Source organism: Cervus canadensis, chromosome 1, assembly GCF_019320065.1.
Source record: "Cervus canadensis isolate Bull #8, Minnesota chromosome 1, ASM1932006v1, whole genome shotgun sequence".
NCBI classification, from domain to species: Eukaryota; Metazoa; Chordata; class Mammalia; order Artiodactyla; family Cervidae; genus Cervus; species Cervus canadensis.
In genome coordinates, this window is record NC_057386.1 from 110,437,660 (window position 1) to 110,463,294 (window position 25,635).

General features: G+C 56.7%; 2 protein-coding genes across 3 annotated transcripts; one reads left to right on the forward strand and one right to left on the reverse strand.

Annotated features, from left to right (window-relative positions):
• Window positions 1-1,930: 1,930 nt before the first annotated feature.
• PLA2G3 (phospholipase A2 group III) lies at window positions 1,931-7,666 on the forward strand. The gene is made up of 7 exons (XM_043436103.1): window positions 1,931-2,583; window positions 3,796-3,928; window positions 4,184-4,318; window positions 4,633-4,937; window positions 5,589-5,718; window positions 5,832-5,948; window positions 6,530-7,666. The coding sequence occupies exons 1-7, from the start codon at window positions 2,070-2,072 to the stop codon at window positions 6,741-6,743; spliced, it is 1,548 nt and encodes a 515-aa protein (XP_043292038.1). The 5' UTR covers window positions 1,931-2,069; the 3' UTR covers window positions 6,744-7,666.
• Window positions 7,667-7,784: 118 nt separating this feature from the next.
• On the reverse strand, window positions 7,785-17,849 carry INPP5J (inositol polyphosphate-5-phosphatase J). Of its 2 annotated transcripts, XM_043436313.1 has the most exons (14): window positions 17,683-17,849; window positions 15,117-15,774; window positions 14,627-14,660; window positions 14,160-14,276; window positions 13,915-14,023; window positions 13,587-13,703; window positions 12,883-13,058; window positions 12,130-12,241; window positions 11,880-11,989; window positions 11,551-11,734; window positions 9,238-9,375; window positions 9,003-9,080; window positions 8,772-8,876; window positions 7,785-8,558 (listed from the first exon to the last, which is right to left on the reverse strand). In XM_043436313.1, exons 1-14 carry the CDS (start codon window positions 17,785-17,787, stop codon window positions 8,049-8,051), a joined length of 2,553 nt encoding a protein of 850 aa, XP_043292248.1. In that variant the 5' UTR covers window positions 17,788-17,849; the 3' UTR covers window positions 7,785-8,048. The 2 variants fall into 2 exon arrangements, with proteins under 2 accessions (XP_043292248.1, XP_043292160.1); XM_043436225.1 differs by having other exon boundaries at window positions 14,627-15,774.
• Window positions 17,850-25,635: the final 7,786 nt, after the last annotated feature.

Consider the following 25,635-nt stretch of genomic DNA (forward strand, 5'->3'; position numbering starts at 1 on the left):
AGACCTCAAAGGTCAGCTCCACTGCACCCGGCACTGAACAGAGCAGGAAACGAGACCCCGAGAGCGGCAGGGACAAACCTGCAGTCACATCACCAGGCAGGGGCCTCACCAGGACTCCCCACCGCAGATGCTGTGGCCCCAAAACCTTGGGGATGCGCCTTCTTCTGGGTAAATTGCTTCCTGCTCAGGGGTGTCCTGAGCCTTTGGCGACAGCATTTCAGATGCTGGGCACTGTGCCCAGGGTCCTGTGAGGTGGCCACCGTGAGTATGTCCATCACATAGATGAGAAGACAGAGGCTCAGAGAAGCTGAGACTTCCAAGCCTGAAGTCACACCGTGCCAGGACCCAAGCTTGGTCTGTCCCACCTTGAAAGTCTGGTTCCTTACCTGGTGCCTCCCAGACTCCCTGGGTGGTGACCAGCACAAAAAGGTTCTGTAATATAAAAAAGGAGGGCAAGGTGTGTGACAGGGTTTTATACTGGGAAAGTTCTCAGAACAGTGGGAAGATCAGACTTCTTCCCAGAGGGACCCCCCTGTGTTCAGTCCCTGCCTTTGGGAACCCCAGGTGTCCCTACCCTTCCGGCCACCACTTGTTCTACCGTACAACCCCCTTTCCCAGCCTCTGGAGAGAAGGAGTTTGGATGCTGGGCTCCCCTCCCCACCTCCCCCTCCTCTTTACTGTCCCCAGCCGTGACCTTTGGAGCTACAAGACCCAGGCTGCTGCTGAAGCCAGAGATGCATTTGCATAGCCTGTAGCTCCCTTCTCCCTCCTCTGCCCCAGGGAGCTGCCCTTCCCCACATCTGCCCCCACTGGGACTCGTCCTCCTGGAAGAGACCCAGGTGGAGATTGAGGGGATGTTACAGGAGCAGTAGGCTGACAGGCAGAACAGAAGAGACACCGTCCCAGCCGGCTCTGACCCCCCAGCAAAGCCCCCCAAGAGCTGCACTCCCAGCCTCTAACCCCAGCTCTAACCCCTCTAGTCCCCAGCTGGAGTCTGACTGTCAGCTGAGGTTTCCTCACCCTCACTGAATCTCAGTTTCTTCATCTGCATGTGGGCTTTAAGTACCCAGCTTTCCCAGTTGGTTGGAAGTTGAATAATACATCAGCTTTGAGATGCAGGAACATCTGCTGGGTGCTGCCCCTCCCTGATGGAGAGACCACATGGGTCTCTTGCAGGACACAGGATGGCCTGCCGTGTCCCCAGGTGACTGCAGTCCAAGCAAGGAGGTGCCGGCAGACCCAGCCCCCCAGTCCACCTCTGCTCCTCTGGGGACCTCAGTCCCTTAAAGTCCAAAAGGATCAGCCCAGCCCAGAGCTGCTTTCGAAGTCTGCGGTGGCTGTGAGGGCTGCTACTGGGCCACGCTTGTGCTTGGAGTCCAGGAAGCGGGGAGACCTGGGACTCTGTTCCCTGAGGATGCGTGTGCCTTTCCTAGAACCAGGACTGGGCAGGGGGAGCACCCCAACGGGCCGGGGGATGGATGCTCCCTTTCCCAGAAGCCTCAGAGCTCCCGGGTGAGGGGGTGGCCACAAAGCCCCGATTCTGCCCTCGTCTCCTTTACCCAGCTTTGGCAGAGACTCACGGCCTTCCGCCAGCTTCACGGAGGTGGGCGTGGCAGCCACCTCTGAGCGGGGCCATGAGGCCGAGTTCAGGAGCCTCCTCTGAGCCCCTGGACACTCCTCCCGCACCCAGGGAGACGCAGACACCCCTCCTGGTCCCCCCGCCCCCAGGTCCCAGGGCTTTAGCTCCCACTGTTCCCATCCAGGCGGGCTGGGCCGGCGGCAGGTGACTGGAAGGCGTGGAGGAGAAAGGCAGGCTGCGTGGGGGCGTGGGCCCCGGCAAGTGCACTTCTCAGCCAATCAGCGGCCTGCCTAGCCGGTGGATTCGGTTACAAGCCCCGGATCACCGCATACTCCAGGCTCCTTCCTACTCCTCCCAAAGCTCCATTCATTGGCGCCGCCACACCAGCTCGGCTGGGCACCGCTTCCGCTCGGCGGCCGGCAGGGTTGCTGCCTCGTGGGCCCACCAGGGTAGGCTTCCCGAGGGCTTTGTCTGGCTGGGCCAGGGCAGGATGGGGGTTCTGGTGGCACTGTGGGGAGTGCTGAGCTTCCTGGGGGTGGCTCCGGGGGGCTCCCCTGCCCTCCACTTGCACAGCACCTCCTGCCACTTGGCCAGGCCCATCGCCAGCATCTCTTTGGGGTCCCTGAGCTTCCTGGGCAAGGATGTCCAGGGACTAGCCCTGTTCCATGCCCGCTGGGATGGGCACGGGAGACTGCAGGTGTGCATCCGGCAGGATGAGCTGGAGCTCACTGCAGCCTTCGGCGCGCTCTGTGCTGGTGAGATCACCCGAGGCTCCTTCATCCACACCCTTGGACCCGAGCTGCAGAGAGCCCTGGCCATCCTTCAGAGCCAATGGGAGGTCTGCCAAGGGCCTGCTGAGAGTCCAGCGGGGACCAGGCAGAAGCGAGCAGCAGGGCGGAGTGCAGCGCCTGGCATCGGGCTCCAGCGGGTGAAGAGGGGCTGGACTATGCCTGGCACGCTGTGGTGTGGAGTCGGGGACTCTGCCAGGAACTCCACGGAGCTGGGTGAGACCTCGGGGTGCGGACTGGGGGGCTGGTGGGAGAGGAAGTGCAGGCTTTAGCCCCGGCATCCACTCTCCCAGGCTGCGTGTCCTGAGGGAGCGACTTAGCTACTCTGAACCTCAGTGTCCTTATCTGTAAAATGTGCATGCATGCTCAGTCGTGTGCGACTCTTTGCAACCCCACAGACTGTAGCCCGCCAGGCTCCTCTGTCCCTCCAGGTTCCTCTGTCCATGGGATTCTCCTGGTAAGAATATTGGAGTGGGTTGCTGTTTCCTCCTCAAGGGGATTTTCTCTACCCAGGGATTGAACCCGTGTCTACTGCATGGCAAGCGGATTCTTTACTGCTGAGCCACCAGGGAAACCTGTAAAACGGGGTGACCATAAACCTCATCTTGGGGTGCTCAAATGAGGTTATAGATGGGAAATGTCCTACTCACATCTGGGAGCCATCATCAATCACCATTAGTCACCAGGGAGGGGGCTGACTGGGGCTGGCTGTCCAGGTTGGGCTGAGCCAAAAAGCCATTACCCAAGAGGAGGATTTATAGGCACAGGATGCCCAACCAACTGGACGAGGAGACCCAAAGGCTTGGGTTCAAATCCCAGCTCAGCCCTTCCAAGCTGAATGAGTCACTTCCCCTCTCTGAACCTGTACAGTAAAAGTGACAACTCCCTCCCAGGGCTGCTGTGTGCTGGGGTGGGAAGTGCCAGACGTTTGGAAGATGCTCAGTAAAGGGCCTTATTGCTCGGGTGGTGGAAAGCACGCATGGCTTTTTTGCACTTCTCAGTACAGCTGTCTGCGCTTACGTGCGGAGGGCTGTGGGAGGACTTGGCACTTGCATTGGAGCAGGTTGGCGTCCTGACAATGCCTCATTGCGCCAGCGAGGCTGCACCCGACTGTTTGCCATCCCATTTCACACACATTTGGAACTTTGGAGTTTCACTTGGGGTGCAAGCCTGAGAATTCTAGAGGCAGACACCTGTTCACCTGAGGAAGATTTTTCCACGGGCAAGGGCTTCTGGGTGGGCTGCCTGGCACTTGCCGTTGCTCAGCAGAGGCTGCACCTGGGTGTTCTCTTCAAGTGTTGGAACCGTGAGTCCCACAGAGGGAGACACGGAGGTGTCTCTGCTCCTGACACCACATGGGCAGAATTGGCATGTGGTGCCCAGGGTCCTGGGACCCTGCTGAGCCAGTGCCCCCTTTGCTCCCTGCAGGGGTCTTCCAGGGCCCTGATCTCTGCTGCCAGGAACACGACCACTGCCCCCAGACGGTCTCACCCTTCCAGTACAACTACGGCATCCGGAACTACCGATTCCACACCATCTCCCACTGCAGCTGTGATGCCAGGTTAGTTAGCGGTGGGCAGGGAGGGCTGGGAGCTCAGGGTGGGGTTATCCAGTTACTGGGTACAGAGTCTGAGCTCCAGAGAGTCCCAAAGGATCAGCCAACCAGACTCCCCTGTGCAGTGGGAAAGCTGAGGTTTAACAGGAGCTGGGATTCTTGGACTCCATGTCACCTGGCTGGTAGTGGTGGCTGGGTGGTCTGGTAGAGGAGCCAGGTGGCCTTCTCAGATCCAGGGACTGAGCGCTGGCTCTGGGGCAGGTTCCAGCAGTGCCTACAGAACCAGCGGGACTCCGTCTCCGACATCGTGGGCATGGTCTTCTTCAATGTACTGGCGATCCCCTGCTTTGTGCTGGAGGAGCAGGAGGCCTGTGTGGAGTGGTACTGGTGGGGCGGGTACGTTGGTTCCCTGTTTGACCCCCTTCCCAGCCTGGGGGGCAGGGGTAGCTGGGGCTCCAAGGCTGGGAGGGAGACCTGTCTGTATGTCCGTCATCCAGGGAACCATGTCTCGTCCTGTCCTCCCTGTCCTCTCCTCGGGGAGGGGGTGGGGGCCCCAGGATACAGACATTCCCTGGGTGCCCTGCACAACCCAGTGGGCTGTGGGATGAGGGGATGGGACTGGCAGAGCCCCCATCTCCATGGAGATGAACCTGGGGACCTCTGGGAGGGACAATTCTGGGTGACCAATGCCAACATGTGCTGCCTCCCAGGTGTAGAAGGTACGGCTCTGTGCCGCTTGCTCGTCTCCAGCCCAGGACCCTCTACAATGCCTCTTGGAGCTCCCCTGCCACCCCAACTCCCAGTCCCCAGAACACAGCCCCAAGCCAGCCTCAGCCGATGCAGCATCCTCGGACGTGGCCAGCACAGCAGAAAGAGTCCAGGCACCCCAGTCAAGCCAAGGCCACAGCCCTCCAGGCTCCTGCAGCCTCCGCTGGAGGAGTCCAGCTCCCCAGAGTCCAGCTGGAGGTCACCAATCCAGGCCTCCAGGGGCCTCGGGGTGGCATAAAACCTCAGGGTGAGCGCAGAACCTAATCTAACTTTGGGGGCGCCTGAGGTAAAGAGGAGCCTCTGTGTGGGGTTGGGGGGGGCCCTGTGTTATTTCCTTTCCTGCTCTGAACTCCTTCCAGTGACTCCCAACTTCACCCATCAAATCACACTGCAGCCAGAGGGATTTTTGTAAGCTGCAGTCTTGACCGTGGGACTCCCCGCTGAGCCCCCACCACAGTGTTCCAACACTGAGGGGTTCTTTGGGTGCTGGTCCTGCAAACCCCACTCCCCAGTCAAAATTCCAGCTTCACAAACTGCATTTGTTTCCTCCGAAGCCGCTTGCTCTCTCCCACTGCTGGGCCTTTGCACATGCCGCTCCTGTTCCCTGGGGCATTCTCCCTGAGTCTTCCTCTTTCAGCATCAGCTTAGCAGCCTCTGCCTCCAGGGAACCTTTTCTGACCACACTTACCTCTCTGGGCCTCCCCCAGGGCAGCGCTGCTCTGTATGTGTGTGTGGGGGTGGGGGTGTGTCCTCTACGTGTGAACCACTCTAAGGGAACAGAAGACAGGAGACGAAGGGACAGTGTGCATGGAGGACTGAGCCTGTGCCAGAGGGCAGCGGGCAGCAGTGAGACCTCGATGCGGGACAGGGCTTCCCTCACCACTGCACCTGCCCCCAGGTGTCCGCCGGGCCTGCCGCAGCTTCCGCCACCTGGACCAGTGTGAGCATCAGATTGGGCCCCAGGAGACCAAGTTCCAGGTGTTCAACAGTGCCCGGGACCCCCTCTTCCACTGCAACTGCACGCGCCGGTGAGGCCTGCTCGCACCCCTGGTGGGTGGGCTGCCTGTTGCCAGGCACTGGGAAGGGACGGGCTCCAGGCTGGAAAGGCTCTACCCCGGCCTGAGCTTGCCTCTGTCCTCAGTCTGGCCCGCTTCCTGAGGCTCCACAACCCACCCGTGGGTGCCATCGTGCTTCGGGAGCTGCTGGGCATGAGCTGCTTCAAACTTGTCCCTCCGCTGGACTGTGCTGAGGACAAAGGGTAGGTGACGGCAGGGCCAGGGGGGACGGGGGACTTCTCCAAGGGGGTGGGTTGCCTCTGCCCTCTTTGTGCACCGGGGCTGAGAGGGTGATGGAGGGGGTCGGGGCCCACGTAGGTTGCATCTCAGCTCTGTCGTCTACTTCCTGTGTGATCTTGCCAGCTGAATCACCTGTCCACACCTCCATTTCACTACCTGTGAAATGGAGGTAGACGCCAGGGCGTGTTGTTTGTGATGTCTATAGGCAAGGCCTGCAGAACACCTAGTGAAACACCTCCTGAACTCTTCCTCCTAAGCCACAATCTCATTTCGATTCCGATTCTCAAAACCAACTCCTTGTTACTTTTCCTATTTCACATGTAGGGAAACTGAGGCCCAGACTGGCCCAGGTTTCTGCAGTCATCTAGGGCAGAACCCCGGCCGCTAAGTAGCAGATTAGGTTTATTCTGCCCCCTGCTAAATATAACCACTCCCAACCCCAGCCCCATCCCTGCTCCTCTCTGGGCCTTGGTTGCCCTGTATGCAGAGCAGGGTGGGTTTCTTGCCAGCTACGACCCCCTGTCTCCCTCTTCTCTCCCCACAGCTGTTCCAGTGACCCCAGGGCCATCAGAGTGTCAGCTCGGCACCTGCGGCGACTTCAGCAGAGGCGACTCCAGCTCCAGGGGACGGGCACACACCACAGGCAGGCAAGGCCTTCAGAGCACCCAAAGGCCTCCATGTCATTCTACGACCGGTGCCTGCAGCTGACCCAGGGAGCCGGAGGACCCAAAGGACAGCAGAAACCCTGGAACCAGTGACCTCACTTCTTATTCTCCTGGGCACTAGATCGGACCTTGTCCTGGCTTTGCTGGGCCCTGGGGTGGGTCTCAGCTTCCCCTCCATTGTGAGACTGAAGTGTGGACAGACAGAGGGCCGCATGGAGAGTTGTGGGGGCCAAGGCCCAAATGCTGGACCGTGCCTCCTGCTGTGCTGAGCGATCTTGGGCTGGTGACACAAACTGTCTGTGCTTGGATGTGGTATTCAGGAGGCTCATTCTGCTGCCCCAGGCTTGGGCCTTCCCAGGAAGTTAACAACCAGATGGGAAAGAGGAAAGGGTAACACTGCAGGAACCCCAGGAGGTACCAGGAGGAGGTACACGTATGTCCGTGTTGTGAAACTAACACACATCTCCAAAGAGTTGTCCAGGAAAGCCCCAGAGCCTGCCTGCTGAGGTCTTGGGGCAGAGGGTGGTGAAGGAGGGATGTCACAGAAGTGCCTGTGTCTGAATACAGGATGGGGGAGCTAGAGAGGGGCTTCTTAATTCCCCTCCTCCCCAGGGGACCCCCTTCTATTAACAGCTGCTATGCCCTTCCCGGCCCACCCCTGACCCATTCTTTCTGCCCTAAACCTAAATTCAGACCTTCCCTATGCCCTTGAGCAAGAGACCTCCTTCACTCTGAGCCTTAGTTTCCTCCTCTGAGAAAGCGGGGTGTACACAGGAGCTACCTCATAGGGTTGTTGAGGATTAAGTGAACCAACTCCCAGACAGCACTCAGCACTCAGTAAACGTTCTCTCCCTCCAACGCCCAGCCAAACTGCACTTAGACGACTGATTTTCAAAGGTTCACAGAACCTCTTGGAGGCCTCAGTTTGCTCACGTGTGAAATGGGGCTAAGAACTGCACTGAAGTCAGTGCCACAACTCAGGCTTAGGTGCCGATTAAAGGAGATGGCATGTGTGGTGTGTACAGCTGGTGCCTAGTCATTGTCAAACCTGTCATCCTCTCGCCTCTGTAGTCCTTTCCTCCGACCGCCTGCTCCCCACCCCAGAGTGCTAGCAAGTTAGGAAGGAGTCGGGAGTGAAGCTGGAGAATTTAATTCCTAAACAATGACCTCTGGGTTTGCTCCCCTCCCCCATCCCAGATGGGGGCCAGGACGGGGCTTTGCTGATTGTCACAGTTGAGGTGCCAGGACCGAGTTCGGGGGACCCCAGGTGGCCACCCCTGGCCAGAACAGAGTGGCAGGTGCGGATCAAGCTGGAGCAGCGGCAGGTGGGAGGCAGGTGGGTTTGCAGAAGACTGGGGCAGAGTCGGGGCCACCTGGGCCCGCCCACCCACCTCACCCTCAGGGCCCCAGGCCCCCCTCCTCCAGCCCCTGCCGACCCTGGGGGCTGGGAGACAGGCTGCTGGAGGAGGCCAGGGCCTCCCGATCAGGTCCCCAGGAGCTACCCCCACCGGGGTCTACGGTCTCTAGGCGCAAGGCGGGCAGCAAGCCCAGGCTTCGAGGCACAGATGGCGGGAAAGCCCAGGCCCCCGGCAGCCCAGGGGGCCCCTCCTCACTGCTGCCCCGGCTGCCACCGTTGCTGCCCCTGTCGGGGGCCGCCTGGGGCAGGTGGCGGCTCTGGGGCGAGGGGCTTCTGCTGGTGCCCCGGCGCTCCCGGGACGAGGGCCGCAGGGCGAGGTTGGGGAAGCGGGCCAGGCCTGGGCTGCGACTGCGGTGCCGCTTGGACTTGCCAGGGCTGGGGCTGCGGGACTTGGGTGCCAGCAGCTCCACGGTGCTGTCATCCTCATCCTCCGAGCTGGAATCCGAGCTGTCTGTGCTGCTGCTGGTCGGCTCCGAGGTAGGCAGCGAGATCTGGGGGGGGCAAGGCCGCTCAGTGGGGTGCCCCTCTCCCTGACCGGCTGTGGAGGCCTCTGGGAACCCCTCCCGCCCTCCCCACTGGCAGACCCAGGAAGGTCAGGGTACTGTCGAGCTTACAGAGAACGCAGAGGCTCTAGAGGATCTGAACAGTCTTCTGGCGCCACCTCCCCACCCCCAGCCCCAAACTCTGCAGCCAGGACCACTCACCTGGAAGGGCTCAGTGACACCGATGAGGATGCTGTGGGTGTGGCTATAATAACCTAGAATGAAGTCTCCGTGGCCTTTGGGCAGTGACTCCTCACTGAATGTCACCTGGTGGGTCGGGAGGTTTAGGCCCAGGTTGGGGTGAGGGAGGCAGCCTCAGGACCCCTGAAACTGAATCCTGAACCCCCAAGGGCCATGAGGGCTTCATCCCACTCTCCCCCTCCCCTTAAATACCTGGTAGGTGCTCCCGTCCACATCCTCGTGTTTGGCCCAGACATAAGCCACGTAGTCCTTGCAGTGACGGAAACCCACCTGGGGCGAGAGCAATCAGGATCGTGACCCGTAACGGTGACCCTAGCAGCCGCCCTGGGTGACATCAAACTCTAGAGAAGCCCTGTATGGGTCCCTGGCAGCCCCTTCAGGCTCCAAGTTCCCTCCCCGATCTGTTGACCACCCCTGCCCTTCTCACCCGGTACAAGCCGATCCAGTCCCAGGAGCTGCGGGCGAACACCGTCTCTATGCGGTACCTCACCACGGCCTGCTCCGGCCGCACCCACTCATCTGCTACCTCCAGCCGCACCAGAGGCACGTCGTCTCTGAAAGCAAACTGCCCAGGGGGGGAGGCAACATCAGGCGAGACCCTATAGCATTCTCTGCACCTAGAGCCCTTGGGCCTGAGTTGGCACAAATAAGCTGAGATGAAGGGCCTTTGAGGCCGCTGCACGGACTGGGAAACTGAGAAAGAGCAGGTTCAGGATAAATGCCAGGCTTCCTGCCTCCCAGTTCAGGCTCCTTTTGTCCTTAGCCTCCGTGGGGAGTGAATGAGAACACAGTTTTGACCCTTGGTAGACTGTGGGTTTGGCCCTGGCTCTGCCACAGGCATGCAGTGTGACCCGGGGTGAGTTTCTTGACCTCTGAATACCTGGGCTCCTGTCTGTAAACTCTGATGGATCACATTTAACTTGGGGTTGCTCTGCAGATTCAGTGAGATACCCTATAAAGCATCCTATAAACTTCTCAATATACAGTAGGTGCTCAATGAATGACTCCCTTATATGCTAACAAAGGAGACAGGTAAAGTCCCACGATGCCCTGGATATTCTGGGGTAAATTGAACACCCCTGAGCCAGCAAGTAGAGCTCTGGGGAGAAGCCTGAAGACCTTCTAGGCTCTGCTACTAACCTGCTCATGACCTCAGGTAAGTCCCAAGCCACCCTAAGTGAGACCCAGCTTCCCCACCTGTACTAAGGGGCCACTATGAACCTTGTTTGTCACCAGTCCGTGGAGACAAACAATAACCATGAGCCTCCTCTTCCCTGGGTCACCCTGGGCTGATCGGGGGCTCACCATGGGGATGAGGTTGCTGGAGTGGCAGGTGGCCAGGGTGCTGGCTCCTGCTCTGTCCCTCGGGGAAGGACTCAGGTGGTGCCAGCCTCAGGCTTTTGTTGGCTCCCCGGTTTACCTGGTTTCCACTTTCTTCCCTGCCTCAGCGTCTAAGCCAAGCTGCTTCAGAAGAAACCAGCACCTCCTCTCCCTGCCCCTGGGTTCCTGACAGCAGGAACCAGGCTGGGGTGGCCAGGCTCGGGTCTCGGAAACACCCTCCAGGGCCTTGTGGGGTCAAAACTCCTGCTGAGCCCTGTTCTATGCTGCTTTGGGTAAGAGACTGAAGTTCTCTGAGGCTCTGTTTCCCTCTTTGGTGAAACCAGGAGGAGAATGTGGACATCCTTGGGACCTACCAGGACATTCAAAAAGATGACACATTGATGTATCCTACACATGCTTGGGCACAAAGCCAGAGGAGGAAGTAAGGAGGTGCTCAACAGGTAATATCTTATAAGGGACACAGTTATAGATAAAGAATACAGGATAGAGCACCCAAAAGGAGTGGTTCTTAAGGTGAGGTGCCTGATTGGGGTTTAAACCTCACATTCAAGGCTTTTACCAAAGGTCATAGGAGGTCAGACATAGGCAGATTTCCATTCCCAGCTGAGGACATTGGCTGCCATACAGCCGACTGATCATATGACAAAGTTAGCTGGGAAAATATTCTCTGGCTTGCTGGGCTCCATCTTATCAGACCAAGAGAATCGGAGAGCCCAGAGTTGGGTTTCAGGGCTGGAAAGTGGGCTCCACCCTACCGTGCCGCTGAGTCTGTGTGCAACCTGGGGCTCATGCCTACCCCACTAAGGGCCTCTGTTTTCCTGAAAAACGGAGAGTTGGATCACATGATCTCTAAGATCCAGTTCTGACATTCTTGGATTTCCCCTCTCTACTTTCGCAAGTAGAGGTCTCAATCCTAAACACAATGCTAAATTTTATAGTAACTATTTAGAGCCTAGCTGTGTATTGTTTTATATCTCTACTCCCTCTCCCCATCACATGGTAAGATGGCAAATAAATAATAAGTGAATGTGAATGAACACTCCATGGGATTTGAGTATATATTTTGAGTTCGCTCATCTTACGATACATGTAAGTTTTAACACAATTGCCCTAAACATTTCTTGGAAAAAGAGAGCTAGAAATGAATGGAAAACACAGACTCTTTGAAATCAGCCTAGCCTGGGTTCAAATCCTAACTCCTCCCTTTGTTAACCATGTGACCCTGGGCAGCGGATGCTGTGTCTCTGAGCCTCAGGGTTTTTTCATCTAAAAATGGAGATCATAGTCCCACTCCCAGTCTGTCACGATAAGTGGATGGTGGTGAGGGCCTGGGGTCACCCGTGGGCAGTGGGATGCTGAGCCGGGCTTGGGGATGTCATGAGGGGAAGCCAGGACTCACGTGCAGGACGAACTGGGCGGCCACAGGCTTGTGGTCACTGACGGTGTACTCCATGTGGCTGCGGTAGCTATACTGGGTCACCTGGAGCCGGTGGCTCTCCCTCCCTGAGGGGCTGGGACCTCCACCTGGAGCCTTGACCTTCCACAGGATACGGTCTGTCCAGGCTGGCTTCCGCTTCTTCGCACTGCGATGGGCAGGGGTAGCCTGAGTATCAGGGGCTGTGAGTCAAGCCCCGCTGTTCCCCTTTCCTCTCCTTTATCCTTATTCCTTTATCCCCTTTATCCCCTCTCAGCCCACATCCCCACCTCTCATCCTGGGGCTGAGCTCACCTGGTATCATATTTGTTAGTACCCACGTCAAACTTGAAGGTGGGTGCAAAGTTGAGGGGCCCCTCTTGGAAGCCCTTCAGGATGGGCCAGGTGTTCTTGGCCATGTTGAGCTGTGAGGATCCAGAAGCAGAGAATTGGACAAGAGCTTGGGCAGAGCAGGTGAGGGCAAGGACCATCGCCTAGGGTACAGGTGGTCCTAGGGCATGTTCTGTGTGCTTGGGGTTTGGGGTGCAGGTTGCAATTTCCCCACCTGGTCTTTCTCCCAGAGCTGGTGGAGCTGCTCACTATCGATGGCAAGCTTGACAAAGTGCAGGTCGTAGCTCTCGATGCGGAAGTTCAGGTCTCCGAACCAGAACACGAGGCTGTTGCGGGAAGGGAGGGGGGTGTGGTCAGCAGGGTCCATGGGAAGAAGAGCCCAATTCCATCTTCTCTGCCCCCTTCCAACCTGACAGAGCTGGCTGCTCTCAGTGATGACACAGGGGGGTGGGTGGGTTGTCAGGTTTTGACTCCCAGCAAGGTCCTGCCCCTCAGCAAAGATCTATCCTGCAGGATCCATCCACTTCCCGATCAAAGTGAAGGTCACTCAGTCGTGTCCGACTCTTTGAGACCCCATGGACTATACAGTCCATGGAATTCTCCAGGCCAGAATAGTGGAGTGGGTAGGGTAGTCTTTCCCTTCTCCAGGGGATCTTCCCAACCCAGGGATCGAACTCAGGTCTCCCGCATTGCGGGCGGATTCTTTACCAGCTGAGCCACAAGAGAAGCCCAAGAATACTGGAGTGGGTAGCCTATCCCTTCTCCAGAGGATCTTCCCGACCCCGGAATCATACCGGGGTCTCCTGCATTGCAGGCCGATGAGGGAAGCCCTCCCGCATTCCGGTTCCTAGACAGAGTGCGGGTGGTCTCCACCCCCAAAGGCCCCGCCTCTCCCTACAAGGCCTACCTACCACTCCTCCTCCGCCAGCCCCGCCCAGGCTCCAAGAGGTCCCGCCCCGGCCCGTACTCATGATCCAGGATGCCTTGAGCGCCAGGCCCCTGGAACTGCTGGAGGCTGAGGATGGTCTGGAAGTTGTCCTTGCGCTGCTCCGCTTTATCCATGTGGGCCGGCAGGTGGCAGTTCAGGAAGCACAGCATGTGCCCGAAGGCGGCCAGTCGCACACTCACTCCACCCTTGTTGCCCTGGGGAGACAGGTTGGGCGGGTCGTGGGCGGGGCTTAGACAGGGAGGTGAGTCCTGGGCAGGGGTTTGGGTGGGCGTGGTCAGTGGGTGTGGCTTCAGGCTTGGAGAGCGGTGGGTTCTAGGGAAAGGAGTGGAACGCTAGCAAGTGGTGGGAATAGAAAGGGGTTCCACTTTGCAGCCCCACGGACCGAAGCCCGCCAGGTTCCTCTGTCCATGAAATTTTCCAGGCAAGGTTACTGGAGTGGTTTGACATGTCCTACTCCAGGGGATCTTCCAGACCCAGGGATCAAACCGTCATTTCCTGTGTCTCCTGCATTGGCAGGCGGATTCTTGACCACTTGGCCACCTAGGAAAGTTTTATAGAAAGGGGCGGGGTCTAGAAAAGGAGAGGTAGCGGTGGGTGGGGAGAGGCAGGTCTCAGAGTAAGGGGTGGGTTTGGGGAGGAGATGCTGCCACTGCTTGGGGGCCGGGGACTAATTTACAGACCCTTTAGGTCCCCGGTCCCTCCCAGGCCGCTCCCACGCTCACCCAGTAGCCTCCCAGGCCGGTGCGCGTGCGGTCAGTCTGTACGTCCCTCAGGAAGGGTAGATGGTAGTACTTGGCGAACAGCAGCAAGATGACACCCTGCATCCGCACAGTACTCACCTGCCGCAGAGGCGAGAGGAGGCTGAGCAGCGGGACCCAGCTCCCACCCCGCCCTCGCCTTTTCCGGTCCTTAAAGGTCTGCTCCTCCGTCCTCCTATTTCAGAGACCCGGCCACAGAGGCTTAGCGGGCCCCGCAGTGAGTCAAGGCAGAACTAATGCGGGGAAGCCAGGGGTCTCCACCTCCCTGGGGGGCGGCTGAGTTACGCGTTACCAGCACAAAGTTGAAGGGCCCCAGAGCGTCCATGAAGAGCTCGCTCCACTGGTCCGTGAAGAGCGCGTCCTTGAGCCGCTTGTTGATCATGGAGTTCACTTCCTGCAACCTGGGGGGTGGAGGGGGCGCGCCATCCTCGCCATCCCAGTTCGGACTGGGGGGCGCCCTAGAAAACCCCTCCCACGGGTAAGGGGCTGGGAGGCCCCAGGGGCTCAGGAGGGAGCCTACTCGCCCTGCCCCCTCACCCTATGGCGATCATGTCTGCCCTGTCACTGTCATCGCTGGTGCTGCCCAGGTGGAGAAGGGACGTGACATCGTCGGGGGGCATGGCGGTGCCCACGTTCCACGTGACCACAGTGATCCTGGGGATGGGGGTATGGGAGGGGTTACTACTGGGCACCACTCCTTACCCTCAAGCTCCCTCCCACAGGGCTCTTAATGGGGAGACAAGCTGTGGGTGAATGCCCACGGAATGCCACCGTGGGCCCAGGGCCCCTCCCACCAGACTCTCCAGGGGAGATCAACTGAGGCAGGGGTGGGCAAGTCCTTTCCGAGGGGACTGCTGTCTTCTGAGGGTCCCAGAGTGGGTCTAACACCCCCAGGGACTTTTCCTCAGGGGGGTCAGCTGGGGCAGAGTAGGGCCCCCCACCAAAGGATTGCTTGTCTCATAGCTCAAGCCCTGGCAGCCAGCCTCTCCGGAGAAGGCCCTCACCAGAAGCCAGGGTCGCTCTTGCAGGTGGGCTGGGCTGACCAAGAGGAGGATGACGAGGTGGATGCAGAGGTGGAGGTGGTCAGCGGGACCAGAGTTTCTCTGGGCTGAGGGCTGGGACTCAGACGCTCACCAGGTCCGGCACCCTGGGTGCTAGGCCTGGGGAGGGCCATCTCAGGAGCTGGGGGGACACCTGGGGAGCGGTTGGGGGAGCGGCTGGGGGAGCGGCTGGGAGACCGAGGTGGCTTCGGCAGAGGTGGGGGCACAGTCTGGGCTAAGGTGGCCCCTGGCCGGAAGGTGGGGGACAGAAGTCCCGGGGAGCGAGTGCTAGGCTCTGGAGGACCCTGGCCCACATCCAGGGGCAGGGTCTGGGGTGGCCGGGGCAAAACAGGATCCTCGGGGCTGCTGCGGGGGACCTCGGGCCGGGCTCTGAAGGAGGGGGAGACCCGAGGATCTGGGGGGGCTTGCATTAAGGATGGGGAGCCCATAGCACCAGATGCCTGAGCTGGGGCCGGGAGATGCCCGTCAGAATGGGGGGGAGGTCTAGGGGCTGGAGTGTCCCTCTGTTTAGCTGGTGTCCAGCCTGTGGGGGCCAGGGCTGGTGTCACAGATGCTGGAGCCAGGACCTGTTCCTGAGATGGCGACAGAACCGGACTGGGCCCTGGGGAAGAGCTGTGGGGGGGCTGTGGGGGCTGTTTCTCAGATGTCATGGCCCGGTTCAGGCCTGAAGCAGCCAGTGCTGGCTCGGGTCCCATGGAGGCAGGTGGCACCTGCTCCTGGTCCCTGGATAATGGAGCCAGCCTGGGCCTCGGGGTAGCTGAGGGAGGCCTTGGCCCAGCTGAGGCAGACATCAGGAGCTGCCCCAGGGACGACGGAGCCAGGACTGAGCCTGAGGTCGCAGGAAGAGGCTTCGGCCCAGCCGAGGCAGACATCACCAACTGGCCCACGCATGTTGGAGCTAGGCCGGAGCGGCGGTGGGCAGGAGCTGTTTTCTGCCCTCCAGGGGTGGACGCTGGAGCCAAGATGGGTTGGGGAGACGCCAGAGCCAGCCTTGGCCCCTCTGAGGAAGGCGGTATCGCTGCTCGTGGCCCCACAGGTGTCAGAGCCAACCGCGGTTCCAAGGGCACTGGGGCTGACTTCTTTGCTGGGACCTGAAAAGGTGAGTCCATCTTGTATGCATGCGTGCTAAGTCACTTAGTCATGTCTGGCTCTTTGCGACCCCATGGACTGTAGCCCACGAGGCTCCTCTGTCCATGGGATTCTCCAGGCAAGAATACTGGAATAGGTTGCCATGCCCTCCTCCAGGGGATCTTCCTGACCCAGGGATTGAACCCACATCTCAATGTCTCCTGCATTGGCAGGCGGGTTTGTTTTTTTTTTTACCACTAGTACCACCTGGGAAACCCCCTTCTTGTATAGGAACAGGCAGAGACTCAGGGTCAACCAACCCTAAGCAGTCCTCCACTCCACAGAGATCCTAGCCGACTCTGTCTAGCTAGAAAAGGCACATCTTTCTGAGGAAGTTCTTCCTAATTTCTCACCTCAATCGATTCTGCTGTGAATCAGTTTCACTTTTAAAGGAAACAGGACACAGAAACCTATCCCCTCCCTCATCTGTGCAACCTCTTTCATAGATGCAGAGTTTAAAATCTCCGACTTACAGGAAGCAGAGTGTAAGCCTGGGCCTGAGGGCTCCCCTTAACCTCCGGGCTGGCATCTGCTTCCTCGCCACCCTGAAATGTTGGGGCGCTGGAGCCAGCTTCCCTGAGCACTGCCCCACCCCCCTACAGTCCGTGCTGCTTGCCTGGCCAAGGGCTACTGATCTGACCCCCCAGACATGCCTAATCTGGACATCCTGGGTCCAGCCTGTTAAACAGCCCCCCTTCCTCCACTGTACCCAGGAACCCTTGTGTTCCCCCCCTGCGCCCAGCAAACATCCCCGCCTCCTTGGTCACAGTCCCCTCTGTCCTCTTCACCTATTCCCAGACCTGCTGCAGGAGCAAGAGCCCTGCTGGGACTGGCCATGCTGATCCCAAGCCCAGCTCTGTGTGACCTTAGGCTAGCATTTCCCTGCCTAGGGCCTCCGTCTCCCTGTCTGTAAAGTGAAGGAACCTGGTGAAGGGTCCGTGGCCACACTGATCCTGGGGAGCCCGGTCTCCACTCTCTGCATTTCTGAGCTCATTTGCTAGGATTGCATTTGAGCTCCAGGGAACTGTCCATCCTCTCGAGGGTGATTTTAACATCGAGAGCAAGTCCAGGGTTCTGTTGATCCTGGTGCCACACATCTGTGCACAAGTTGTACCCTCTTACCCTCGTCACTTTGCCTGGGAGATCAGGCCAGCAAGTACCCTCTTACTCTCTGGAGGTGGAGTTGGGGGTATGGGGCCCAGCAGGGAGGTCCTCTCCCTTTCCCATCTGTTCTGTTTCTGATGCCCCTGTGTCCAGAAGTCAGGATGAAGTGTCCTTTGCCAGGGAGGGCAAATGAAGGTTTGCACTCACCCTGGGGCGGCCCCATCCCTGCCTCCAGAGATGCAGTTCTGCTGGTATCCCGCGTCCTTCTCGGTTCAGAGAACCTGAACCTGTCTCCACCTCTGTCCCCAAACTCAGCTGTTTGAGGCTTGCATTTTGGGCATCTTCCTTGGTTTCTAGTGTCCCACTCCACACCCCCCGCTAAACACCACACCGCCTCCAATACTAACAACTTAGACATCCCAGATGTCACAGTTTCAGTCTTCAGGGACAAGCCTCCTCATTTTGCATTGGCTCAGAGAAGACAAGCAACTTGCCCAAGGTCACACAGCAAAGCTGAAGCTCGGCTGGGTCCCCTGATACCCAGTCCAGGGCTCTCCCATGGGGTCCTGGAGATGGCTAGCTCCATCTCTCTCTGGGTGTCCCATCGCTACCCCCTCAGACCCTAGGGTACCCTGTTTGCCCAGTCCCTGCTTGGTGGGCAGAGAAGAGTGCCAGCCCCTCAGCTGGGGGCACCAAGGTGCCTGCAATGTGTGTAGGGTGTGGGACCAAGGATCAGGAATGGGGGGGACTAGCTTTAGGGGTCTTACCTTGGAGGGTGCCCCAGTTTGTGAAATGCCATGGGGCATGGGCAGGGGGCCCAGGCCAGCCGGGGTCCCTGGCCTCCCGCTGCCACCGACGCCCCGGCCCTCCATGTCTGCAGCCCAGGCAGCCCCAGGTTCCCTCTGGCTCCAGCTCCAGCTCCTCCGCTCCCGGGAACCAGTGATGTCATCAGTCGGTTCAACCTGCTGAGATTTTAAAGGCACAGGCACCCACTTTCCAACCTAGAGGTGGTTGGGCAAGGTGGCCTTCCCTCTGGGGACTGGCTGCTGAACCTGGAACGGTCTTGGTAGGAGAGGAAAGGGTGGGGAGTGGGCCCATGGGCCTGGCACAGGTCCCAGCATAGTGGAAGCTCTCTTCTTGTTTTCACCCTCCTTCCAGTAGGGCCTGGCCAGCCCTTGCTCAAGGGAGGGGTGCTGACATACCTGAGGTAAGGTAACTCAAAGGGTCAGCCCCCTCTCCAGGGCCTCGGAGACACCTGGGTCCCGGCCCTGATCCTGTGACCTTCCTGACTCCCTGCCAACTCATGGCTTGCCTTGGCCCCCACCTTTGCCCCATTTTCAGGCCCTGGTGCTCGGCCCCCTTCCTGGCTCTATCCTTCCCATCCCAGAGCCAGACACTCAGGCTCCAGCAACTGGAGCCCGTTTACCATCTCAGCCTCAACACCAGCCCCTTCTCTTTTGTAGACACCTCAGCTGACACCTACAGCCAGGCCTGGCGGCTCCTCTCAGCTTTCCTTCTCCAGGACTCACTGGGTGTGGCTTGGGAGAGGGACTTTCTCAAGGTCATCTGGTGAGCTAGGGAGGTCCCCTGAGCCTCAGAGAGGACAGAGAGCTGCCTCTGTGACCCACAAGAGCCAACTGGGGTTTCTGGGGGAAGGGGACTAGGGTGGAGAAAGGCCAAGCGGTGGGAAACAGATGGTGAGAGGGTCAAAAACAGGCCTGGGAACTTCCTTGTCCAGGACCCAGCACAGGGCCTTGTCTCTCCCACACCTAGGGAAGTGCTGGTTGAATGGATGGACCAATCAATCAATGAGAAGAGTGAATGAGTGACAAGGGTCAGACATGGGTGGAAACGGCTGTGGGCTCTGCTTCTGCCTCTTCCCCACTGTCATTCTCATCTGCTAAGCAGTCCCTGAAATCTCAGTTCCTCCAGAACTACCAGATTGCTTAGGAAGGAGTGCTCTCACTCAGTTTAGGCAGAAAATGCTCAGAGTTTTGAGCTCCTTGCTGGTCAACAGTTCCCTCAGTATCCTCATGGACCCGTGTGGTCCCCTGCAGAAAGGTCATGTGGACAGAGGCCTCCTTCCCCTCTCCTGGATGGGCTTCCCACCTCTGCTTGACTGTCTCTGGGTCTAGTCTGAGTTTTGGCCCAGTGTCTCCATGAGGCTGGAATTTGAAGAGGCAGAGACCCAGGCTGCAGTAGGGTCCTGGGGTAGAAAGGTTGTTTTTGGGTGGCGATGGGGGAGGTGATGACACTGGTGACTACAGGGGTGGAGAGGAAACGGCACATAATTATGATGATGGAAGGGGAGGACGGACAGGGATGTTGCAGGTGGTGAGGTGACAGTGCTGGCAAAGTGGAGGTGACGGTGATGGGGTGGACAATGTGATAGAAAGGATAGTGGGGGTGATGGTGATGGCAACAGTAGAGGCACTAGCAAAGCTTGGTGATGGTGGAGGCGGTAGAATGAAGAGATGGTGATGAGGGTTACAGTAAAAGTGGAGGAGAGATGTGGGCAGGAGAGGTGTTGGGGGGTGTTATGTTGATGGAAGACGAGGTGGTGGTAGAGTTGGAGGTGAAGATGGGGTGGCAGTGAGGGAGGAGTTGAGTGTGGAAATGGTGGTGATGCTCAGGCCACTAGAAATGGAAAGGAATTTTGAACCTACCCTGCCTAGCCCTCTGACTTCTATTTTACAGATGAGAAAACTGAGGCCCTCAGGAGTACTTGGCTTCTGTTGCAACCCTGGAAGTGAGGGTTGATCCAGGTCCCAGGAACCAGTCCTAAGGCTCAGTCACCAGGGCTGATACGGGGGCATCAATGCCTTTGAAAAGCCAGGTAAATGTCAGGCAAATATGTGTGCAGGGGGCTCCTCTGCAGGGTCTCCACCATCTCTCAGATCCTGCAGAGGACTCTGTTTCCGCCTGTGCCACTGACTGACCTGGAGAGTCACTCAGATTCTGAGTGTAATGCAGATTAAAAACAGTAGCTACCTGCTAAGGTTGCTGTGAGAATGCCACCGTATGACACATATGAAGGGTTTAGCGCAGAGCCCAGCACAAGCAGGGCTTGCCAGGTGGTAAAGAATCCTCCTTGCAGTGCAGAAGCAGGTTCAGATCCTGGGTTGGGAAGATGCCCTGGAGAAGGGAACAGCAACCCACTCCAGTATTCTTGCCTGGGATATCCCACGGAAAGAGGACCCAGGCGGGCTCCAGTTCACAGGGTAACAAAGAGCCGGACACGACTGAATGATGACATAGCAGCCGCAGCAGCCGGCACAGGCAGGCTCTCAGTAAAGGCAGCTGCCCTGGAGTTACCACCATCGCCACCACCACCAGCAGCATCTATTCCAACCTGCACATTTGGCGGATGACGAAACAGACCCCGCATAGTTGTGTTCCTGGGGACGGGAACGAAGAGAGGCTCTGAGACCCAGACATGGCCTTGCCACGGGAAGGGGGTGGGGGGCGGACCCCGGCTGAGAAAGGAACAGGGTAAAAGCTATATTTGAGCTCCTGGCGTGATGACTAAGGAGGTTGATAACAGGCTCTGGGGCTCAGGGCGGCAGGCTGGGGGCAGCTGCCAGGGAGAACCGCCCCCCTGGAGACGGCTGTCTCCGGAGGCATCTCCTGGCTCCCAGCTCCCATCCTTCACTCCTGGGGGTAGGGGGCGGTGTACCAAGGCAGAGAGTACATCTCGTCCTGCCCCCCTGGGGATCTTCGTTTTCCCCTCTAGGCTGTTTGGGTCAGGGACAGGAAAGGAGGTGGCTGAAGCATTAGCTCAGTCACTCCATAGTAACCCTGTGAGACTGGTAATCAGATCCCCATTTGACAGAGGAAGAAGTCCCCCAGGGGATTACCCAGCCAGGAGGGGACAGGGCTTGGGGTTTTCAGGTAGATGGTGGATAATTCTCCCGCACACAGATTCCCATTGAACCCTTTCATTTTTTAGAAAAAAGAAGATTCAGCCACATTAGTTTTAAAAATTTATTTACGCTTTATTTTGGTTGTGCTGAGTCTTAGTTGCTGCGCGGGCTTTTCTGTAGCTGTGGTGGGCTCTAGAGCACACAGGTTTCAGTAGTTGTGGCTCACAGGCTTAGTTCGCCCCTCCCCACCACGCCCATCCCCTCATCCTGGCACGTGGGATCTTCCCCAAACAGGGATCAAACTGTGTCTCCTGCCTGCCCTGGCAGGCAGATTCTTTATGACTGAGCCACCAGGGAAGCCGTGAACCCATTCTTTGGAGGAGAATCTGTGTTGCCAAACTGAAAAGAGAAGAAACGCCCTGGAACGCAGAGAGAGAAGCAGATGCAAAGATATGGAGTGTGCCAGGCTCTGGCTGGGAAAGGATGGACACGTGCCCTCATGGCCCTTTGGCTCAGAGTAAATCCTCCGGAAGCAGGAAAGGAAGGGAGAGACTTTCTTCTTCCTCTTCCTCAATCCGCCTCCCAGGGTACCTGAGGATGGTAATGGTACAGAAGGGTCTGTCCACCTTCGGTTTTCTCCCCAGTCATCTGACCCAGGCCCACTGTGAGGAAGGCCACTAGCTGAGAAATTATTTGAGATGTAGAAGATGCTACGGAGTATTGTGGGAAGGTGGATGAGGTAAGCATCAGGGAGGGCTTCCTGGAGGAGGAAGTATACTGGGCTTGGAGCATTTCTCCTCCCAAGGCTTCACTCCTGAGTTACTTACTGGTACCGAGTGCCACATGTTATATTACTGTCCCCTCGGGGAGGTGGCATCCTCACCTCCCACCCTGGCCCTCAAAAAGGGTTTCTAGGAGGAAGAGTGACTTTCCCAAGGTCACACAGCTGGGGCCCAGCTCAAGCATCCATCCTCCCTCTCCTCGACTCCCCCTCCTCCCAGGCAGCCTGGCACTGTTGTCAGCTGCTCTGAAGTGAGCGGCTATTTTTATTCTGGTGCGAGGGGATCTCGGGCAGCAGAGCCATGTAGGTTAGAAGGCTCTAGGACAACCGGCTTCAGCAGGCAAGGAGAAGTTTAATGCAGCAGCAGAAGATTGCCCGGGGGCCCTCCTTTCTCGCAATGCTGACCTGCCCTTGGCTCCCAGGTCTCCGGAAATGTCTTTATCAGAGCTCAGAACAGAGCACAGAGCCTGACTAAATCCTAGCCCTGATCCCAGGTCCAACTTGAGCCCAATCTGGTGTTAACTGAGCCCTGGTCCCACACTGAGCCTCTACCCCATCTCTAGATTGAGCCCTGACTCTGTCTAGTCAAGTACTGAGCCTGGGCCAAGCCTGACTAAGCCTGATTCCAACTTGAGGCCTCTAGTCTGGACCCAGATCAAGCCCTGATCCTAGCTTAAGACTGAGCCATAATCACAGACTGAACTCTAACCTTGGTCCAGACTAACCCTTGATTATAGACTGAGTCCCAAGTCCAGGTGTAGACTGAGGTCCAAGTCTGGTCATTAACTGAACCTGGTCTCAGACGGAACCCTGACCCTGGATCACACAGTTCTGGCCACACAACTGTGCACTGACCTGGCCAAAGGCTGGCCCCTGAACTTAGGCAGGCACTGAGACCAGATTCCAGTCACTGACTGAGCCTGGACTCCAGCCCCAGCCTCAGTTCTGAATGTGGCCACAGGCTAAGAACTGACCCCGACCTTGTCTGAGCCTGGCAGTGTCACCGTCTAAGTCCCAGCACCAGCCCCACCTGAGCAAGGCTGCTGGCCTAGATTACAAACGGCCACACAGCGTGCGGATTACGAGCAGAGATCTGTTCTGGGAGAACCTGGGCCTCCTGGGGCTGCCGATGCCAGAATGTTCCCGGCACTGTTGTGGCCAGTGTCTCTACCATTGGTTCCACTAGCTGCCTAGTCAAGGCTCAGCAGCTCAGGCTCCGGCCCCTCCAGAGACCACAGTGTCCAGGTTAATGCAACGAGAGTGGTTTGGTGGCACCTGTCCAGTGAACAGTGTGGGCCCGTGAGGCACCGAGCTTTGGCTCTGTCAGCGGAAAAGCCACAGGCTCCATGGGGCCTCTGGTTCAGCCAGTCTGGGGCCCTTGCTGGGGTATGGAGTGGGGTAGTGGGAACCTAAGGCTGTGACCCATTATTATTGTAAACAAAGATTACTGTTTGTGTTCATGTGATACATACTGACTACAGAAAAAATATTGTAAAGGAGGGAAAAACATTCACCTATAGATTCAAGTACCAAGAGACGACCGTTTTGATTTCCTGGGCTGTTTCCTTCCAGACTTTGTGTTTTGGTCTAGGCATATGTATTTATATACACATGTTTTATACAGTTTTTTTGCTACTCTGTTGCTACCACAACATCCTTTGCAGCTCATATCCTTGACGGCCTTCAAGAATGGGTCCCAAACAGTTAAGCCAGGGAGCATTCCCATTCTCTAGCCACTTGATTGGACCATGGATGGACCTAGTGAACTATGAGAAGACTTTTGCTGGGGGCTTTTGGGAAAGAAAGTTTGTTTTTTCTCCTGAGAAGTTTACCAGAAAAAAGAAGAAGATTTCCCCTTGATTAGACATGAGTGAAGAAGTCTGTCGTGGTCCTGATTACTGAGGGCAGTCATCTTGACACCATGCAGATAACTGTGCTAATGACAAACTGATGGTATGGAAAGCAGAATGGAAAGAGATCAGGCCTTGGTGACTTTATCAACCAGATCAAACCTCATCTGAAGCCCTCCCTCCCTGAACTATTTTGTTATTTGAACCAACAGATTCCATTTATTGTTTAAGTCAATTTAACTTGAGGTTTCTGTGACTTGCAACCTGGGGCATCACAATTCCCAACTCATATTACTGTTTTAGAGCTTTAAAAAAAAAAAATTAACACCATAACTGTGCACACTCTTTATGTCATTCAACACTATGCCACATCATTTTAAACAATTGCTTGATTCTTCTTTGCGACCCTATGGACTATATAGTCCATGGAATTCTCCAGGCCAGAATAGTGGAGTGGGTAGCCTTTCCCTTCTCCAGGAGATCTTCCCAACCCAGTGATCGAACCCAGGTCTCCTGCATTGCAGGCGGATTCTTTACCAGCTGAGCCACCAAGGAAGCCCAAGAATACTGGAGTGGGTAGCCTCTCCCTTCTCCAGGGGATCTTCCCTGCATTGAACCAGGGGCGCCTGCATTGCAGGCAGATTCTTTACCAACTGAGCTATCAGGGAAGCCCAACCTAAGGAAGTACCAGCATGTACTTAACTCATTCCCTGCTGTGACATGCTTCTGTCCTATTTCCAGTTTTTTGCCATTGTAAACAGTGTCTTGGTAAACATCTTAATCTAACCATTGACTCCCTCTCTCAAGATTACTTTGGGTCAGATTCTGAGGAGTGTAATACTGGGTAGAAGAAATATTTTTAGGGTTTTGATTTAATGTGTCAAGTTGCCTTTCAGAAAGCTTGGATGGATTCCCACTTCCACAGCAGTAAACAGAGTGTTAGACACAGCCTATCATTTCAATAATCTGGATAGAACCAAGTATATTTACTGTGTCCTCATGTATTTATAGACAATGAATATTAAATAACAGCCCTAAGCCTATTATATCTTCACAATCAAGTCAGTGAATGGGAGGTAACAGAATATTAACAAAGGGCTCTAGGCAGACCTGACTTATCCATGAGGTTCAGTGTTTATGGCCCATCATACTTTGAGGGGCCCACAAAAATGTTTTAATTTTAATTTTTTTTAATCAGAAGAAAAAAATGAATAAATAATAATGAACCTAGCCTGGGTTATATTTATTTCTTTTAAAATCAAAGCAGTTGTAAAATTCAATTTAAAAAATATTTATCTAGCTGCATCACATGGCATCTTCCTTGCAATCATGTGGGAACTTTCCTTGGGGCAGCAGGCTCTCTACTAGCACATGGGTTTAGTTGTCAGGATTGAACTTTTGCTGTCTTTAATTACAAGGCAGATTCTTAACCAATGGACCACCAGGGAAGTCCCTCCAATTTCTAATATAAGTTATTTTAATAAAGGAAGGAGCCCAGGAAGGCAAAACTACCTGGCGTCCATGCAAGCCATAATGCAGCCTTGGCTGGATGTTGAGAATTCTGAGTCCCAGTCCAGATTCGGTGGGAAAAAAGCATTGCGACCAGTGTGCAATGCCTGCCTTAGGCTTGAAGATGGGAAGTCACATCCTGATCTAGTCGTCTTTGTCTTGGTGACATGAATACGGCAATGTTTTGGGTTCAAATCCCAGATCTACAACTTAATCGTTTTACCTTTCTGAGCCTGTTTCCTAGCTTGTAGAAAGGAGATCATGAGGCCTTTCTGAGGTGCTGTGCCAGATACTGTTCTAAAGAGCTCTGTCATGTGTATTAACCCTTTTATCCTCCCAGCTCCGACGTAATAGTCCCATCGCCATAACGCTTGCTCAGGAAATTGAAATCCAGATCGGAATCTCCTCTAGAAAACTAAAAAAAAAAAAAACAAAAAAAACCCACAACAACACACACACACAAACAAGGATTCCCCAGGCCTTAGTTTCCCATCTTCAAGTCGGGCGTCTGACCCAGAAACTCCGGTGCCCGTGCGCATCCCGCCTGCGCCCTCTGCCGGCGTGCGGGAGCCCTGTCCGGACGCATCCATTCGGAGCATCCATCCTGTCGGTCAGCAGAGGGAGGGTGGACACAGTCGGGACCGGGAAAGTAAAGGGCTGCGGGCCAGAGAGGAGCCCAAACCCCGCCGGGAGCGCGCGGACGGCCCCCACGCAGGT